Raw genomic sequence first — 20,114 nt, forward strand, 5'->3', positions numbered from 1 at the left:
GGAACTACTCTTTCCAGTAAATGAAATTTAGTGGCTTTAAAATATGTCCACAAATTCTTTGATACATCTCTATTTATGAGGTGCAATTCCTCTTTTATTTTTTGCAATTCCTCTTGAGTATGATGGAGACGGAAAGGGCAACCCACTCCAGTGTTCTTGCCTGGAGGATCCCAGGGACGGAGGAGCCTGGTGGGCTGCCATCTATGGGGTCGCACAGAGTCAGACACGACTGAAGAGACTTAGCAGCAGCAGCAGCTTGAGTATGAACTAATGAATGCAACTCGGTAGAAGTGACGCTGTCTGATTTCTGTGACTAGGTCACAAAAGGCACTGTACTTCCTCCTTGCTTTTTCCTGGATCACTCATTCTGGGGAAAACCAGCTGTCTGTACTGTCAGAACATTCAAGAAGTCCTGTGGAGCGGTCCACGTGGTGAGGAAATGAAACCTCCCCCCAACAGCCAGCAGGGACCCCAGGCCTCCTGAACTATGTTGGAGTCAGATCTTCCAGCCTCAGTCAAGCCTTCAGATGACTGCAGCTGATGTCTTGTTTGAACCTCATGATATATACCGCCCCCACCCCAGCCAGAACTATCCAGCTAAAGACCCTCTTGAATTCCTAACCCACAAAAACGTTTGGGGTTGAGAATAATAAATGTCTGGGTGAGATAATAAATGTTTGGGTGAGATAATAAACATTAAAAGCTACTAAACTTGGGGGTAATTTGTTACACAGCAGTAGATAACCAATATAGAAATCATCAAGCCCTGTCAATCAAGGTGAAGATCACAGAAGGGCAACATATGAGCAGGGGTGGCCTGCCCACACCTGTTTTCATTTGGCTACTACAGGATCAAAGTAAAAAAATAGAATTAGTTGTTAACACTAAAAAGGTAAGATATTTTCCATAAAAATCAAGATTTCTCACCTCTCTGAAAAAGTCTGACGATCTGGCATTACTGGGCCTGCATCTCTATTTGGTGACAACCAGCTGCAGATGAACAAAGCACACCCTTTTATTTATTTTTTAAAAATTACTTATTTATTTATTTTTGCTGCACTGCATAACATGTGGGATCTTAGTTTCCCTGACCAGGGATTGAACTCACGTCCCATGCATTAGAAGCACAGAAAGTTTTAACCACCGAGCCTCCAAGGAAGTCCCAAGTTCTCCCTTTTAGACAGGAAATGTGATCTTCAGTTTGCCACACTCACCACCACTCCCTTACGTTTCTTACCTGGGTTGCTTTACTCATTTATGTTACCTGCTTGACTCCTATAGGCATTTGAGCTTGTAACTTGTACTAGGAGACGTTTTTATGAGGTATCAAGATCAGGAATACCCAGGCATGGTGGGCATGAGCGTCAAATGGCCAGAACGGGAGTTGCTTGGACACAGCACGGGTTGGGTTACCACCGCTTGCACACCGGGATGTCGAGTCAGCTGGATGCCCATGCTGCTTCTCTTTGGGATGGAGAGAGACAGTGAGCGCTGCTCCCCTCGGTCCCCGAGCTCTCCTGTTCAGCCTCCCTTACAGATCTTCACATCCTCACCTCCCTGCGCCCTCCAGAAAATAAACCACCAAGCCTGTTTTCTCCATACCTTTTTATTGAATTCTGCAGACTCATTAAGGGACCATTTGCTTAGAAATTCTTAAACATTTGGACGTATTTTACAAGACAGGACAGCAGCTGGAGGTCACAATTTCATCTCATCACATGCATAAAAAGACACTGGGTTTTTGTTGTTTGGTTTCTCTGTGTGTGTGTGTGCGTGTGTGTGTGTGTGTGTGTGTGACGCTTATTTTTCACCTTTACAGGAAGGACTAGAGACGGCAACTGACCAGAGATGAACAGAACCCATGAACGTGACTCCAAGAAAAGAGTGGCTAAGGACGTTAGTCGTTTATGGCTAATGTGATTGGCTTGGCCCCCGTAATGGGTGGGGCGATCAGAATGGCTTTGCTGGCAGAAAAGCCTAACCTCACCCTGCGGTTCCTGGGAGAGACAGAGGGTCATAGCTGGCAGGATCAGGAAGCATGCTAACATGGGGGGTGGGGGGCACTGGGCTCAGAAAAAAAGGAAGACCCTTGGCTCTGAAAGCTGGAGGACAGGCTGGCCTTGCTTTCCAGCTCAACTGCCATGGCTCAGGGAATGCAGTCCAGTTTCCAGATATCAGCTCCCACATTCCTGCCCCCAGCAAGTCCCAGCCCAGGGGAAACCGTGACCTTGGACCCTTGGCTTAGCCCATTGGAAAACCGCCTTGTGGTATGGGCCAGGGTGAGCCAAAGTAGGATATGAGGGTGAAAATGCAGGGCAGGAGCCGAAAGGAGACTGGGGCTGCCCTGTGGGGCCCCTGGAAGTGTAGCTCCGAGGAGACCCTCAGGGCAGAAAATCTGACCGTCCTCTTGGCCCCCAGTCGAGTCAAAGAACAGATGGCAATGCTGGGGCTTACAGGCTTCAATGGTGGGGGGGGGGGCTCCCATTTCTCCCTTCTTCCCAGAATGAACTCTCTCCATTCACCCATTCACTCATCCATTCATTCACTCGGAAGTCAATCATTTTCACATTTACTCACTCACTCAAAAAAAACAAAACAAAACCAAAACCCACAGGTTGGGTGCCAAAGTCATATGTTAGGGGCTAACCCTGAGTTCCTCGATCTTGGGTTGAAGCCAGGACAGGCCTGGAGAGCAAAGGGGCCATACAGCCCGACCTCTCCTGGTCTTCCTCATCCCCACCCCCCAGGCACTCTGAGCTCAGATGTCAAGCTCTACGGAGAGACACCCCCAAAATCCTAGTGAAGACGAGGGGGCCTGAGCCACGCTGAGAAGTCCAGATCCTGTGGGCATCTTTTCCCGTGCTTCTTTCCTTGTTTTCCAGGCCTGGATGAGCTTAGGGAGGCAGGAAGTGTGTGGCGATCCATGCAGGACTCCAGAGGGCATCCCAATGGGACAGAATTGGGAGTTTTCTTCATTTTCCAGAATGGTCACATCATGGCAGCCAGCCACTTGCGCTGTTTCTGCAGGACAGGGCCTCAGGGGGGATCGTGGAAACTGGGCTTTTGTTTAATTTTGGTTTGTGAGGAAGGCAGTTGCTCAGACTATCCAGCCAAACCTCTCGCCCTGCCTCATCCTGTGATGAAGCAATCTGGGACTTCCTGGATGTGGGGTCACCCTGAGGACAAAGTCCCTGCTCCTCCAGGCCCACCATCCACAATTAGGGGGAAATTTAAAACCTCTTTTGTCAAATGCTGTCCTTGGATGTGGACTTTCTACCTGCAGGCCGCCGTAGCCGAAGCCTCGTTTTGTAGTAAAACTAGATTGCAGGTGTCTCTCCCTTTTGGCCCTTCTGGACTTCCTTCATTGGGTGGGGACTTTCAAGGGTCTGGAATGGGATCTCCTGTTTTATTTGTTGGAAAAAAAAAAAAAGCCCTTTGGGGATGATGCTGTTTGCCGCTGCCTGGCCAGTCGGTTCCTTAGGCAGCTGGCGAGTGGGTAAAAGATAACTGTGTCTCTTGTACAGAAAACCTGAGGCCTACACAGGCGCAGGATCTGGGCAGAAGCTGAAGCACCGTGAGCAGGCCAGCCAGAGAAGCGGGGGTTCACTCCGTGGCTGGCCTGGAGGAGGGGAGCACGAGCCTCATCCCAACACAGTGTGGTCCCTGTCAGGGCACTGGGGACGCATAGGCGACCAGCGGCCTCACTACAATCATCCAAGATGGGGAGCAGAGAGGATCAGGGTGTCCTGCTGCCACTTCCCTCCCTGATACCCCCTCAGAAAGCTCCACACTCTGGAATCTGAGCTTCTGCTAACTGTGCCCTCTGCCTTTGCCCCCGTGGCTTAAGCCTGTGCTCAGATGTTCAGACCACACACACACACACACACACACACACACACATACAGGCATACACTGGAAGGGGGTGGGGAGGGAGTGGTGGAGAGAGACTTTCCCCGGATATTCAGTCCAGTTGGTATGCGGTACTAGGCGCCCTCAGCAACATCTGTATCATACATCCAGTAGCCTCTTTTTAAACACCCGTGGTGTCAGAGATCTCAGGACGCGACATGGCATCAAGTTCCATGGGGAGGCAGCCCCGCCTAGGGCTAAGGGCTTTCTTGATCCGAGCTGAAATTGACTGCCAGGTCCCTTTTGTACGGGAGAAACTTGCAGAGACTGGCAAGCAGCCATCCTGTGGTTAGGTGGTCCCTTCTTCAGGTCAACGGCCCCACTCCATCCCATCTCCCTCCAGCCTATAGATATTTTCAGGATCCCCTCAAGAAGGAATGGAGAGTTAAGAGTTAGCAGTGAAGATGAGGGGCTACTCGACGAACAGACTCCCTTCCACATCCATTTCTTCAAGCTGGCATCTGGGGGAGTTCGGGAGAAATTTCAGGTTCAGACAATATCAGGGGCAGTGGATGGAAACCCCAGCGACACAGCGTTTTCCTAGATGAAACACCCACAGACACCCACAGGCAAGGATGTTTGCTTCTCTGACCATCAAGCCTAGCAAACTGCTGGGAGACAGTTTTGTTGCTATTGTTCTTGTGCAAAAGTCTTTTTTTTTTTTTTTTTAAATATTGTCTATTTTATTTGGCTTTGTTTCAAACCAGATTACTTGGAATTGGGGAGGTGGGAAAACTCTGATTAGAGTCTTAGCCCAGAATGTAGCTCAAATGGTAAAGACTCAGGGTTCAGTCCCTGGGTTGGGAAGATCCTCTGGAGGAGGGAATGGCAATCCACTCCAGTAATCTTGCCTGGAGAATCTCACGGACAGAGAAGCCTGGCAGGCTACGGTTGCTTTGGGTTGCAAAGAGTTGGACACGTCTGAGCGACTAACGTACACATCAGAATGATCTGTTTGTTGTTCTGTTGGTTTCCCCTTGGGGTTGATGACTCAGTGGGCAATGGTTCGCTGCCATCTGGGGGGTCCTGACTTGGCTCAGATCTCTGACCTGGGCAGAGGCCAGAGCACTGCCCAGCAAGGCAGGTGGGATATGACAATCTACAGATGCCCGGTGGAGATGATCTGGGCTTTCTTCCTCTTCCTGCACAAACTGACGGATGGAGAATCATCTTCTGGTGAAGATGCTGCTTCACGAGATGTTGCCGGCCCACCCGAGGCCTGGAAACCGCCGGGTGGAATGAATTATCTGTACAGTCCCGACACTCCCTGATAGGTGGAAGCTGGAAAAACACCACCATCCTTGCCACGAATCTCTGGTTCTGTGGAGCCAGGCAGATGGAGAGGGAAGGGGAGATGAGATGGCAGATTCTGGGGACAGTCCCTCTTCAGGATTTGGCTGTGAGCTTGTCTGACCGAGGGCGGTGGTGAGGCTGTTGGACAGGGGTTGAAATGCAGAACTGATTTAAAGTGGATGAGATCTGAGGCCCAGGATTTTCTCTGGGTTTTGAGAACCTGGAAGTGCTCTGATCTTCAGATCTAATCGATGTCACAGGGCAGCAGGGTGCTGGACGTGGCGACAGGCCAGCCAGGAGGGGTTTGGGTATCCTCTGAATCCCAGAAATGCCAGGGCGAGGTTTTCTTGCATGAGATTTTAGACTCCAAGATCTCTGGGAAGAAGAAAACTCAGTCCCTTTAGAACCCCAGAAGGGTGTGGGGGATGAGCTAAACCTGCCCACATCCCATCCCGATCTTGAGGGCCATCTGTAGCCCTGCTCCCCCTGGTCTCACCCTTGTATCTGTGCTCTGGGTTTTTAAGAACAATAAACAAGAACAGACAGAGTGAGGAAAGTACAGGTCAACAGATTCTAGGCCTGGTGTCAGAAAATGCCTGCATGAGACAGTCAGAACCCCAAAGTCTTTCCCCACCTCCAGAAAATCAGAATAAAAATGAAGAAGAAAAAAAACAGTCCAAGGAACAATGGGAAGAAATGAAAGAGACCAGAAGACATCAGCTGCGATAAAGACTAACAATAGAACTCCTAAGATGTTACTGCGTATTACAAAAGAAGAAAGTAGACTCAATGGCCCAATTATAAATTTGCTAAAAATACATATATATATATATCTTATATATATATTTTATTTGAACAGAAAAATAGACTACTCTGAGATGCGCGGACATCCTATGACGTAGTCACGCATCAGATATTTCTAGAGCCAGAAAAATGGTAACAGAAAACGCAGAGGTAACTCATTTCTGGATGTAGCCAGCGCTGGTTTGGGTCGCCCGGGGTTGAGTGAAAGCATTTGGATGCTGTCATATAAGCAGTGGGAGGTGAGGAAATTTCAGCTCTGGGCTGGAGGTTCTCCACTGTCCTGCTGGGGGAGTCACGGGAGGACTCTTTCATCTCCTGCCAACTTCATGGCGGTAGAGAAAGTCCTTTCTCAAAGGATCATGTGCTAGAGGCTTTTCGCCTCCCTCTTAGAGGATTCAAAGTTACATGACTGGAGGCTGAAGCTTGGGGTCATGTTACTTGAGACTAGTTAGTTGGCAGAGAAACGAGAAAAAGAGAGAGGGAGAGAGAGAGACTGGGCTTTAGTGACCCTTGTCTGGTAAATTTTAAACTCCCCCCCCCCGGCCCATGGACTACACACTCCAGCCAAGACTTGGAGCAAGACAGAAATATACAATAGTTACAAACATCAACAATACATTACAGTTTTACAGAAGAGAATACCATCCTGTTTTTGTGTTTTGTTTTTCTCATTAGAAACGTGGATCTTATTAGGAGAAAGGGCAAGGATGAGGCTTACAGATACTAAGACACGGCGGAGGAGAGGTTGGGTAATCAGTCTGAAAAAGTCTGTGTCACCAGCAATTCTCAGGGGCAAGCCAGGTGGGTTGAAAGGAAATGGCCTCCTCAGGATTTTGCTATTTCACCATCATCATCTTCTTCCTTCTTGATCCCCGATGCTTCGAGAGAAAGGGGCTTCGTGGGAATGAATGTTCTTTCCTCTCTTTTCTTTCCCCATTAAGTGTGCTTAAGATAAAATTCCTAAAGAAGGCACTGAGAAATCTACTGCATGAAGTCCTATTGGTTTTCTTTACCCCAAGATAAAAAGGTGAATAAACGGACTCCTCCAGAGCTTGCCCACCTCTCTCTGCTGGTCGTTGACGGTCCCCTGGGTGATCAGGGCACACAGCTACCTGGTCCCTTGTTTTTGTTGTCCCTTGTAGCCTGTGTCTTTTTTTTTTTTTTTTGTAGCCTGTGTTTTGACACACGCGCTCAGTTGTGTCTGGACCTGGTCCCTAGCCCTTTTTGATAATGGTGGAAGTTTGGCGGGGTTCTTGATGAGTTTTATTGAATGTGCCGAAGGGACCAGGCATCCATCCACCTCCAGCCCCTAGATTCATTTCTTTGGGATGAAATAACATTTCTTGTTTTTTTTTTTCTCCCACTTTCATTGGTTCAGGAATGGGTGGGACTACCAGGTTAAAGCAGTATTTGCCTCCAAACCATTGCTTTTCTCTCCTCCATCAACACCAGTCTATCAAGGTCAGCCTCTCAGTGGAGAGCCTTAGGTAGATTTCCCAGTGCACATACACAGTACATGTACAAGTAGAGTGGACACATCTTAAAAAATCTGGGCATGTTTCTTTTTGGCAGGTGGGGGCCTGGGAACACTTACAATACTCTATTTTGAATCGGCACAGGGTAAAAACTATATTCCCACGATAGCATCCACAAGTAAAAGGAAAACCCAAAACAAAACGCAATACTTTCTAAGCATAGTATATGCTGAATTTCAGTTATTCTGTTTCTATAAGAACTCTATAGGACTCTGGCTATTAAGCCTGAACAGGTAGGTTCTTCATGATACTTCTGAATTCATCCTTCAAAAGTGACTCAATAAAATGCTACTTTAAGTTCAGACAAAATACACGAGGAAGGAAAGGGATAGGTCCTGCATGACCACGCAAGGCAGATAGGGCCTTTGGTTACAAGGAGAGTTGCACCAATTGGTTATTAGTTTAAAAAAAAAAAAAGAAAAAAAAATCATTTCTAGTCTGTACACTTCTCGACTGCTTCAACCAGCAAATGAAATGCCTCGATTTGAAGAAGGGGTGATAAGTTCCTTCTCACTGTATATGGCTATATTTAAACATGTTCACTTTCCTGATATGTAAAATAGACTATATTATTATTATCATTATTATTAATTTTTACAGATAGCATCAGCTCTAAAAATATCTGAATCGGAAATCACAACTATTTACTTTTATCAAAAAGCATTTGTTTGTTTTCCCTGAATTTTCACATTTGTGCTGATGGCAGATGCGAATGGTGACGGAAACAAAGACACGAGAGATGGCCCTGGGAAGACTGCCTTGCAGCTATCCCTCCATCGGCCCCCAGCTTGGACTGTGTGCTCAGCAAAGCACCTGGGGGGCCCTGCGCTTCCTCCTTCCGGTGAGCCACCAGCCCGGGAACACCTCGTACTCCCTGCCCCTTAAATCCCTTAGGATTTGATGCAAGAGTACTCTGGTACTTCCGGAGTCAAGACACTGTGTTAACGCAGCAAAAAACAGGACTGCGCCCTCTTGGAGGGATCTACAGTCCCTGGAGATGCTGAGAAGCAGTACGAACCGGGTGCATATGCAGCAGAAGACACAGCATTTTTAAGGGCAGTGGAATGACCCCGTGTCATCATACCTGTGACAGGTGGCCCAGTCTCATGCCACTGTGCAGAGGGCAGGCAGAACAACTCTGTGATGCTTGTGTACTGACAGGTGGATTGTGCCATTGTACTAACAGGCAGACCAACAACAGATTCTATGAAGGACAGGCAAACCACGTTTTGTCCCATCAGGAAGACGAATGCCTGGCACTATATTGAGGATCGGCAGAGCTACGCTATTGTACTTGGGACATCATCCATCAACATTGTGTTAGGAGAACGACATCGCGCCTTTGTCTTGAAGACAAGTAGATCAATAACGTGTCGTTTTCACTAACAGATGGGCCAGCAGCACGGCATCGTGCTAACCAGCAGCTCCACCCAGTGTTCCCAAACTGGGGAGTGGCCAGCACCACCATGCTGCTGAACTAAAATCAGGCGGGTCGACGCCAGGTCATCAAACTGAGACAGGAAGACCAACACCGAGAGAGAGCGAGCAGAACCGCTCACAATGCACACGAATACTTATTGCTTTTGTCTGTACTGGCTGCATTGATGGCTGCAGGGAGGAGAGCTGAGCTGGGAGTACAGACAGTGACACTGAGGACATACCCACACCTGGTGGATGAGAAAGAGAACAGAGTACAACACCCAATGCCCAACTGTCTACATCATCCTTCTGAGATGTTCGTGCTTCCTATACACGTGACTTAAGCACAGGACCCCACGCAAGGGCCAAGTACCCTTTCTGATGCAAGAGGGTTAAGGGGAAGCTTCAGGGGGGCAGGGAAGGAGCCCACAGACTTTGACAGCAATACCAGCACAGTATCACCCACCGTGGCCAGACACACGCCTGGAGCAAAAACTCAGCTGTAGTCCCAGTGAAGTGGCCCACGGGAAATCATGCTTGTTTTAAAGTGCGAGATGTTGACACTGTCCCTGGTAAAACCTATTTTTTTTTTTTGAAAAACATAAAGTGCTTTTTATTTTAACTTTTTTCTTAAAACTTAAATACCACAGGAAACAAAAAAGAAATTCTATTATAATAAGTATTTTCCCTGCCTCAGCAGGAAGGATTCAAAAGTCTGAACTGGGCATTTCAATTGGGGACTTTTTTTTTTTTTCCTTTTGTTTTTTTCAGGTTAAAAAAAAAATCAGATTTTATTCTGTTCTTCGGTAACATACAGTCGCTTTGAATAAGCTATTCTTTTGCATATTTGACACTTGCATATCTTTTGAGTCTACGCTAGCGATGTACAGAAAGCGTTTTTCTTCTCCACCCTAAAGCAATGCTCAGAGTTCATACTGTTGCCTGAGCACCCTCCTTTTGAACCCTTTCCAGATTGCCAGGGGGCAATTAGAATTGAGTACAAGTGGTGCAACTCACCCTGATGATATCTCAAAATAAAATCTCAGGTACTATGGAATACTGAAGTCAATGAAGACATTTGAGGAAGGGTTTTGCGCTGGGATCCTGGCTTACGATGAAGCTTTCCGCAGGACATGAGCATCCCCCGTAGCCTTCCAACAGTGGGGTCCATCCAGCAGGTGATGGACAGAAGTTCCTAGAGGTGGCCAGGCAACACCCCAAACCAAAATGGCCAACCCACTCTTCGAATGCCGGCCACCTGTTCCAGCATCCTTCTTCAGCGGAAGCCGGGAGGGATGAAGATGTTGCCCTCGGAGGCTGTGGCGGACAGCCACGAGAGAAGAATGAGTAGGTGGCCTCGGTGGTGTCTAGAAAGTGGTAGTGGTGGCTGCGAGTTCTGTTCTTGTCATCTTCCAAAGAGGGCAGTAGAGTTGTGACAAGGAGGTGCCATACCCACGGCTTGGCCGGCTTTGCTTCTGATGGACCCGATAATGGCTCTCAAGGTTTTAAGGGAGCTTCCGCTGGAGTCTCTCTTCTTTCTGGGGGCTTTGCAGAGCCTTTCTGTTTCAGAGTTCATGCAGAAAACCTCCGCGGCAGGTAAGCTGAACAGCACCCCTCTTTGGACCCTGCCAGAAGTCTCTCCTCCGTGTGGGGGTGGTTCAGATGCTCTGATCCCGTGAGCTTCCATGGGCTCCGCCCCCCGGCAACACGCGGATGTCCGGGGAGATGTGGTTCTCAAGTTTGCACTTTTCTGGACCACTGGGAGCTTTTCCAGTCAATGCTTCTGTAGAGTAAATGCAGTTCTGCCTTAAGAACTTAGGGGAGGCGGGTAAGGGGGAGCTCTCAAAGTGGTTCGTCTCTGACCTCGTCCCCACACTGAACTTGGGACTGGTGTTCCCGTGGAGGCTCTTGGGAGGGCTGGAGCCCACGCTATAGAGGACCTGCCCTTCGTCATCTGTGTCCGCGTCAATGTACTGGTGGATGCCAGCCTCGAAGTTGAATGCTATTGCTGTGTGTTTCTCGGGCGACCGGGGGGGTGTCCGAGCGCTCGCTGTGGTGTAGACGGAGGACTCTGGACTCATCACAGGCCTGTCCAAGAGGGTGGCACACTCCAGCCCTGCCACGGCTGCCGCAGCACCCCCCCGGTTCCTAAGAGGGTCATGGTACATCCCCAGAATGGGGACTAATGGACTGGGATCACCCTCCATGAAGTTGACTTTAAGAGCTCGAAGCTTCAAGGGGTTGGTGGTCTTCATGGAACTCTTGGGGCTCTCGATGAAGAAAGCGGAGTGATGGCTGGCATCAGGGGTGGAGTTGGCCTCCACGAACCTACCACCAGTGGCGCCCAGAGCTCCCCTCCAGCCAACCTCTGGGGCCATGCCACCTCCAGTTTTGCTGGGAAGTGATGCCAAAGGGCTGTGGGAGAACCTGGTGGCTTCAGGGAAGTCTGTGGCACAGCTAATGAAGCTATCAATGCTTGACATGCTTCGCATGTCAATGACCCCTTCTGTACGAGCCGGCAGAGGGGCCACGGGGCTGGGGATACTCTCCATTTCAAGTTCTTCCTTTGGTTTGCTCTGGGTGGCTGACTCCTTAGTATTGAGAATGGGTTGAGATTGGGTCTTGGCCATCTTGTTGTACATGTCTTCCAACTGCTGGACGTTCAGGTGCTGAGGACTAGAAGATGATCTGGCTTTCTCAGGTGATCCCTGCTCCTTGGTTTCAAAGGATTTGCTTGAGCTGGTTTCAGATAGTGTCCTCTTGGTCCATTTCCATTTGTTGGGAGACAAGTGATTATCTTGCACTTTGTCTTTCTGACCCACATTCTCTCCATTTTTCTCAACCACAATGTCCATCATCTCTATGCTCCGGGGGAATGCATCCTTCATGTTCATGGATACGATGCTGCCGTTCCTCTTGGCTCTCTCCAGAGCCTCTCTCCGCTTGATGGCTTTCTCCTGCCTCTTTTGCTCTTTGTAAAACTCGGAGAAGTTATTGACAATAATGGGGATGGGAAGAGCAATCACCAGGACCCCCGCGATGCAGCAGAGACCCCCCACAATTTTCCCCAGGAGAGTCTTGGGGTAGATGTCTCCATACCCAACAGTCGTCATGGTGATGGTGGCCCACCAGAATGAGGCCGGGATGCTTTTGAACTTGGTGTCATCCTCATCCTTCTCAGCAAAGAAGACAAGGCTGGAGAAGATCATGATGCCCATGGCGAGGAAGAGGATGAGCAAGCCCAGCTCATTGTAGCTCCTCCGCAGGGTGAAGCCCAAGGACTGGAGGCCAGTGGAATGACGTGCCAGCTTAAGGATGCGGAGAATACGCATGATCCGGAAGATCTGGACCACGCGGCGGACGTTCTGGAACTGCAGCACGCTCTTGTTGGATTCAGTGAGGAAGATGGTGACGTAATATGGCAGAATGGCCAGCAAGTCAATGGCGTTGAGTGGGCCCTTGAAGAACTTCCACTTTTTTGGGGAGGAGAGGAACCTCAGTAGGTACTCCATGGTGAACCATGCGATGCACACAGCCTCCACGTGGGCCAGCTGGGGGTTGTCTGTGGTCTGACCGAACTCGTCAAGGCTCTGCAGCTCGGGCAGGGTGTTGAGAGACAGGGCAATGGTGGAGAGGACGATGAACATGATGGAAATTATGGCAAGGATCTGTGAGGAGAAGAGAGTGGGATTTAGTTAACAACCACCAATAGGATGGTCATCCTAATACTCTGGGTCTGCAAGACATTCCTCAATGCTCAAGAGCATTGTCATATCTCATCAATTAGCTAATGGCTGGATGTTTGAGATTAAAAGATTATTTATCCAAACCCATTTATCACATCGACTTGGAAACTGATGCAGAGAATTGAAATGGTTTAAAGCTAATCATCAAGCCCAAGGGTCAGTCAAATTTGTCTATAAAGGGCCAGATAGTAAATATTTAAGACCTTAAAGCCCATGAATTCTTGGTTGCCACCACTTAACTATGCAGCTGTAGCACAAAAATGAATGAACCTAGCTGTTTCAATAAAACTTTATTTACAAAAACTGGCAGTGGATTGAATTCGACCTGCAAGTCATAGTTTGTTGTCTCGTGATCCAGACCAGTGGTTCATAACTATTATGGAGTGTGGTACAGCTTTCCTGACATGATACTAGTGATAATAAGTTACCCTTTATCGAGTGTTCACTGTATGCTAGGCACTGTGCTAGTCACTTTCCATGAAGCTCCTTATTTCATTCTTTTTTAAAAATATATTTATTTGTCTGTTACAGGCCTTTGTTGCAGCATGTGGGACCTAGTTCCCTGACCAGGGATCAAACCTGGATCCCCTGCTTTGGGACCACCAGGGAAGTCCCCTTATTTCACTCTTACAACAATCCCATTATCGTATTATAACTCCAGAGAAGAGATGAGGAAACCTAGGCTTCCAAAGCTAGTCAGCTGCAGAGCCAGGATATTTATTTACCTGGGTTAGTCTGCCCCCAGTACACGAGCAATTAAGGTTATGTTAGAAAAGAGATAAAAACTACAGATCTTTTTGCTAAACACTCAAGATTTTGCAGATGATTTTCAGGGAGGCATAGACATCCTGGTCTCATGTTAGTAATTCCAGAGCATGACTATGAATTTTTGAGGCTAAGGATCACAGTTTAACTACTTTTGAGTTTCCTGAATCAACAAGAGGGTCTGGGGGCTTCCCTGGTGGCTCAGTGGTTGAGAGTCTGCCTGCTGGTAGTGAGGATGTGGGTTCAATCCCTGGTCCAGGAGGATCCCACATGGTGCAGAGAGGCTGGGCTGGAGTGCTCTGGAGTCCAGGAATCCTAACTGATGAGCCCACTCGCTGCAACTGCTGAGGCCCGAGAGCGCTGGAGCCCATGCTCTGCAATGAGAAGCCGGCGCGCCACAAGTAAAGAGCAGCCTCTGCCCTCCGCAACCAGAGAAAAGTCGGCACAACAACCAAGACCCAGCACAGCCAAAAATAAGATGAATGTATAAATTTTAAAAAAAGAAAAAGAGAGAGAAAAGGGTCTACTCCAGATATTTGGGCTCATTGGATGTTTATTGAAATTAATAGAACCTAGGCTAGACTACAGCTTAGGCAGAAATGCAAGCAGATGTAATACATTGCTCTGGTGTCGTCTTTTTTTTTTTTTCCCAAAAAAATACAAATCCAATCACATCACTCTCCTGCTTACTAAATTTTCAAGCCTCTTCAGGAGAAAATATAAACTCCTAAACTTATCTATCAGCCCTCCTCATTCCTCCCCCAAACTGTCCTTTTCTCATAAGCTTGCCCCTCTCTTTCTTCTGCCTCTGCTGAAGAGCTGGGGGTGGGGGTGAGGGCTCCATGCCTGTATTATTTGATCCTGACTACCACTGAATGACTCAGGGATGGACAGAAAATCCAGGCTGGGCTGAACCAGTCCACCATGGGAGATTTGAGTTCAGGGATCCAGGGGAGAGTAGTTTATGGGGATGGTAAGCCTCTGAATTAAATGGTTGAGTACCATCTAGGCCTGAACCAGCTTCATGATAAGCCCAAGCCTTAAGCAACTTTTTCCCAAGTTGTAGGGGATCAGAAAAGCCATTAAAAAAACAACAACAAAAAAAAAAAAAACAGAGAAAGCTGAACCTTTGGGAGAAGCCAGAGATTAAAGGGAAGAGGCAGAGAGAAGGAGCAGAGAGGACACAGGATCTGGAAACGGGTGGAGAGGGCCGCAGTTAAGAGCTGGGGCTCTGCTGTTAGGCTGTTTCGGGTTCGAGTCTCAGAGCTTCCACTTTCTTACCTTGAGCCGGGCATTTAACCTCTCTAAGCCTCAGTTTCTTCATCTGCAAAATGGGATGATGATAACAGTGTCTACCTCAGAGAGCTGCTGTGAAATTAAATGGGTGAGCACACACAGAGCCGTCAGGACAGCTTCCAGCAGCACCCAGTGAATGTCTAATAAATGCCGGCTGTCATTACCGGGGAAATAGCTCAGCACACACCACCCTGTCAGCCCAGACCCCCCAGCATTCGAGCCGCTGGCTGCTCTCCGCTTCTCACCCTTGACCTGAAACTGCCTGCCGTATCCTGAAAGGAAACACCAGTGCTGTTTGGGTGAGCACAAGAGGGTTCAGGCCGCTGCAGTGAATCTGCTATCGGGACACGTGGTTGGCCAGTCCCTCTGGCTGAACTCTGACTCCTCTCTTTGGTCTCTCCTGCCGCAGGTACCCAGGTTCCAGGCTTCGCTTATCACACGCTACTGTGGGTCAGTCGTGCAGGTCTGTGCCTCTTCCTCTCTGTCCAGTGAATCCCAATCCGTCTTTTAAAATCCAGCCCACATGGCTTCTCCCTACAGAGGTCATCCCTGGAGGGGCCAGCCACTTTCCAAGGGGCTCCCTCATCATTTTGCCAAGCCTGGGGGGTACTTAGCACACACAGCCTGTGACAGGTGTGTGAGTGTGTGTGTGTGCGTGAGTGCGTGCATCACCGCCCAGAACCTGTGATCTTTGGAGGGGACAGGAATGGGTTCTGAGAGTCATCTCTACACCCCCAGCACCTAGGACAGCTGGTTCCCGTGGTGTTTCTTGGCTGGGGCTCAAGTTCTCGGAGCACCCATGGAAAGGTCAGGATCAGAGTCAGTTTTCTATTTGGCTACTATTTGTTAGCCATCTTCGACGACTGAGGCATGTTGCAAGGCGCTGGGGGTACCGCAGGTGGCAGGGGGGCTCTAGCGTCTTTCTAGGCCAGCTCGGAAGATGAAAGGGAGTGTCACGCCACGCGGTACTTTTGCAGCCTCAGTTATTCCACCATGTTCTTGTTTTTTGCTTTCTGTTTCTTTTCCGCTCTAGCTGCCTGGAGGAGGCCACGGCAACCCACTCCAGTATTCTTGCCTGGAGGATCTCATGGACACAGGAGCCTGGCCGGCTACAGTCCATAAGGTTGCACAGAGCCGGACACGATGAAGCGACTTAGCATGCACGCATAGCTGTCTGACATATTCCATATCGTAAAAAGAAAAGAGAAAACTTTTGTGTTTTTATTTCTTGATTAGCACTCACTGAAAAAGTAAAATTATATATGTATAATTGAATCAATCACTTTGGTGTACACTGGAATGACAACATTGTAAATCAGCTATACTTCAATAAAAATAAATTTTAAAAAAGTAAAAATCTATAGTAGCCTTCTAAAATGACATATCTGACACATACAAAAGTAGACCTAATTTATGTACATTTATGAACCGTAATCAAACCAACACCTGTGAACCCACCACCCAAAAAACAGGGCACGGAGCAATAACACTGACACTTCGGGTGTGCCCTTCTCCACGCCTGAGATAATCAGAATTTTTATCCTCGCCCCCTTTCAGTATAGTTTTTAATGCAAATGTATGTGTCCCTAAACAAATTATTATTTTTCATTAATTTTTATTGGCGTATAGCTGCTTTACAACATTGGGTTCGTTGTTACTGTGCCAGCTGAGTGAGGCAGTCACACATACACATATAGCCCCTCCGTTTTGGACTTCCTTCCGATTCAGGTCACCATGGAGCATTAAGGAGCATTCCCTGTGCGATATGCTTGCTCGCTCAGTCTCTCAGCCGTGTCTGACTCGTTGCAACACTTCTGGTCCACGGTATTTTTCAGGCAAGAATACTGGCGTGGGACCCAGCGGTCGAACCCACATCGCTCACACCTCCTGCACTGGCAGGCAGGTTCTTTACCACTAGTGCGACCTGGGAAGCTACTGGTGGTACACTCCCCTTAAGAATAAAAAACAACAAACGCTACTTACCCGCTTTTGTTTTAGCCTTGTCCTAAGACATAATCTTTGCAAAACTGCTGATTTTGCACAGCTGAGGATTTACGTATAAAACATTCGTTAAGATAAATAGGTGATCATTGGAACTCTCACGTTGAGGTTAACAATGTGGGCCCTGAGGCAATTCCCCGGCAGTCCCCTGGTTAGGTGTCCTCAGGCCCGGCCTGGGGTTCACTCCCTGGTCGGGGAACTTCGATTTTGCAAGCCAGGCAGTGTGGCCAAAAAAACACAAAAAATGTGTGGGCCCTGGAGTTGGAATTCAGCTCTGCCACTTTTTGGTCAAGAGGCCGTGGACACTGCAACTTTCCTTGTTTCAGTTTCCTTCTTTGTAAAATGAGGGTCTTCCAGCGGCTCTTAACTGGGCATGCCCCCAGCCCCATCCTGGGAGACTTTTGGCAAATTCTGCATAAATTTTTGGTCGTCACGACTTGGAGGAGGAGTGTTACTGGCAGCTGGTGGGTGGAAACAGGGATGCTGTTAAATATCCTATAATGCACAGAACAGCCCCCGCCACGGAGAACGATCAGGTCCCGGATGTTAATAGTCCCAAGGCTGAGAAACTCTGGGATATACAGCAGTCAGCTTCTCAGAAGCCGGAGAAGGAGGGAAAAGACTCGTCAACCCAGAGCTGGGCACAGAGGGTCCCACCTTCCAGGGCAGCCAGCCGGGGACTTTGGGCTGAGTCCTCCCTCCACGTGGAGGCACTGCTGTCTCTGACTCCCGGCCCCAAGGGTGAGGGCGGCTGCAGGGGACGGAGCAGATTCTTGCAGCGTCTGCCTCTTTAAGAACTGGGAGGTCTGGTTTCCCCCAGAGGCTGGCAAGGGAAGCCTGCTCCAGTTTCTAACCCCCAGACAACTCCAGGGGAGGCCCACATAATTGATGTCGGCTGACAGTTGCATGAATTATGCACCCACCTATTGTACAGTCCTTGGCGCTGTTACTCCAGGGCGGCTCCCCCTACTTTGTACCTAAGAATGTGCTCTTCCCTCCTCTCCTCTCAGACTGAGATGCTTAGGGCAGAGGCTCACTGCATCCTGGAGAAGGGCTGAGGCTTGGGTTGGGAGGGTCAGAGCGTGCTACGCCTCCTGCCTTGGTACACGCATGCATCAAATATCCTGAGTGCTAACACAGTGTGACCTACCCTCCTCGCCATGCCCATGAGACTGCTTTCTCTTCCAGACCCGCTGAAACCCTTAGGGTCAGGGTTAGACTTCCTGACTGGGGAGTTTTTCAACATAAGTTAAATGCTCTGTGCCTCAGTTTCCTCATCTATAAGAATGGGAGGGTGGTCACTGCAGTGTGGCAAAGAGAAATCAATGAATTTGTTAGGCCTTTAGCTCAACTTTTATTGCTTTTATCATTTCACAGCATCTTATTTATAAGTTGGTTGGACTTGGCTTCGAGCACTAGTATTATTATTCCCCACTGGCTGTGTGGCCTTGGACAAATCACTTCCCCTCTCTGAGACTCCATTTCTTTATCTCTAAAGTGGAGAAGAAAGTAATTAAGCACCTACCACAAGCTCCAGGAGTTGGCGATGGACAGGGAAGCCTGGAGAGTTGCAATCTATGGGGTCGCAAAGTCAGACATGACTGAGCAACTGAACTGAACTGAACCACGAAACAGTTGCTTAATATATATTTTATGTTATTAAGTTATTATTTGGGAAATTCATTGTCCCCCCTTCTCCCAGCCTCTGGACTGGGGGCTTCTGGAAGTCCAGGACTGGGTCTGTGGATCCCAGAGCCTGGCTAAGGCAGCAAGCATCCTCCAAACAGTTTCAAACCCAGGTGAATAGTAGTTTTTTTTTTTGTTGTTTGTTTGTTTTTATTTTTTTAAGCTGTTTTTTTTTCCCCTCAGTGCTCAGTGGTTCTTTTTGCTTTTAACTTTTTTTCAAGCTGTGTGATTCTCTTTTCTTTTTTTACGTGGCATGTAGGATCTTAGTTCCCTGCCCCAGGATCAGATCTGTATCCCCTGCACTGGAAGAGTGGAGTCTAAACCACTGGACCACCAGGAAAGTCCCCCAGATGAACAGTGATCTCTGGGATGGGCCCCAGGGATTGGGGAGCAGCCTGTACCCAGTCCTCCTGACCCCAGCTCAAACTCCTGACCAGGCCTCTGCATCTCCAGCCTCGCTTTCCTGGGATCTGAGCCCAGTCGGGTTTGGGCAGGACTCCAGGAACCCAGGGAGCAGAGAGGCAGGAACCAGGACCAGAATTTGGAGACTGTCCCCAAATTCCCTCCCTGTGAAGAGATTCTGAATCCTGCAGCCCACCTGTCTGCACCAAATATGGGAGGGAGCTCTGGTTCTCTGAGAGAAGGGATTAGCAGGTCGGCGCACCCAGGGAGGGACTCAGAGGTGTTGGACCCAGGCCTTTCTCATCCTAAAAAGAATTTCTTTTTGCCTCTAGTGGTTGATCTCAGGATGACTACCTTTGGCTCCAGCAATAAACAGATTGTTTGCTTTGAACACTCCCCTGGTCTTCAATGAATATGGACAAAGCACAGAACATCTGGGCAGAAAAGAGCCCAGGCTCCTCTCTGGGAAGAGACGCTAGAAACTCTGGAGGGCTGAGGACTGCACCGAGGGTTCAGGTCCTGCAAAACTGTTTTCATATACCTCCACCTTCACGGCAGCATTATTTGTAGGAGCCAAAAAAGGAAATCAATCCAAATGTCCATCAGCCGATGGATAAACAAACTGTGATCTATCTATACAATGGAATATTATTCAGCCATAAAAAGGAACGGAATACTGATACATGATAAAATACGGATGAGTCTTGAGAACATTATGCTGAGTAGAGGAAGCCAGACACAAAAGGCCACATAGTGTATGATTCCATGGATATGAAATGCCCAGAAAAAGTGCATCTATAGAGAAAGAAGGTGGGTTAGCTGCTGCCAGGGTAGCGACAGGGGGTAGCAGTCAATGGGCATGAAGGATCTCATTGGGATGATGAAAACATTCTAAAATTGATTTAGGATGATGGTTGTACAACGTGGCAAATTTACTGAAAAGTCATTGACTTGCTCACTGGAAATGGGTGAATTCTGTGCTATGTAAAATAAGCCTCAAATAAGTTAAATAAAAGGCTGCTTTCCATAAAGAGTGTCCCATTGCTTCTAATCCTCACAATCACATTGATGGGTTACAGGAGAGAAGCAGAAATCTGAGCGAGCCACAGCCCTGCTGTAAACCCTGCAGTGGCTCCCCGTCAAGTTCCGATCTCTTGGCATTTATGAGGCATATATTTCCCGAGCACTCACTAAGTGCTATGCTCTTTGCTGGAGAGGCACCATGGATAAGAAAGACAGCTTCCCTGGCCTTAAAGAA

The 20,114-nt window shown here is 48.4% G+C and overlaps 1 protein-coding gene across 1 annotated transcript in view; it reads right to left on the bottom strand.

The window, feature by feature from the left end:
- Positions 1–1,763: 1,763 nt before the first annotated feature.
- The window catches only part of KCNB1 (potassium voltage-gated channel subfamily B member 1), a 116,580-nt gene continuing 98,229 nt past the window's right edge, over positions 1,764–20,114 (bottom strand). Inside the window, exon 3 of the mRNA XM_070472745.1 lies at positions 1,764–12,628. Within this exon, the coding sequence (XP_070328846.1) occupies positions 10,619–12,628 (2,010 nt within the window). The 3' untranslated portion in view covers positions 1,764–10,618. The remainder of the gene's footprint in view (positions 12,629–20,114) is intronic.

Source organism: Odocoileus virginianus, chromosome 9 (genome assembly GCF_023699985.2).
Source record: "Odocoileus virginianus isolate 20LAN1187 ecotype Illinois chromosome 9, Ovbor_1.2, whole genome shotgun sequence".
NCBI classification, from domain to species: Eukaryota; Metazoa; Chordata; class Mammalia; order Artiodactyla; family Cervidae; genus Odocoileus; species Odocoileus virginianus.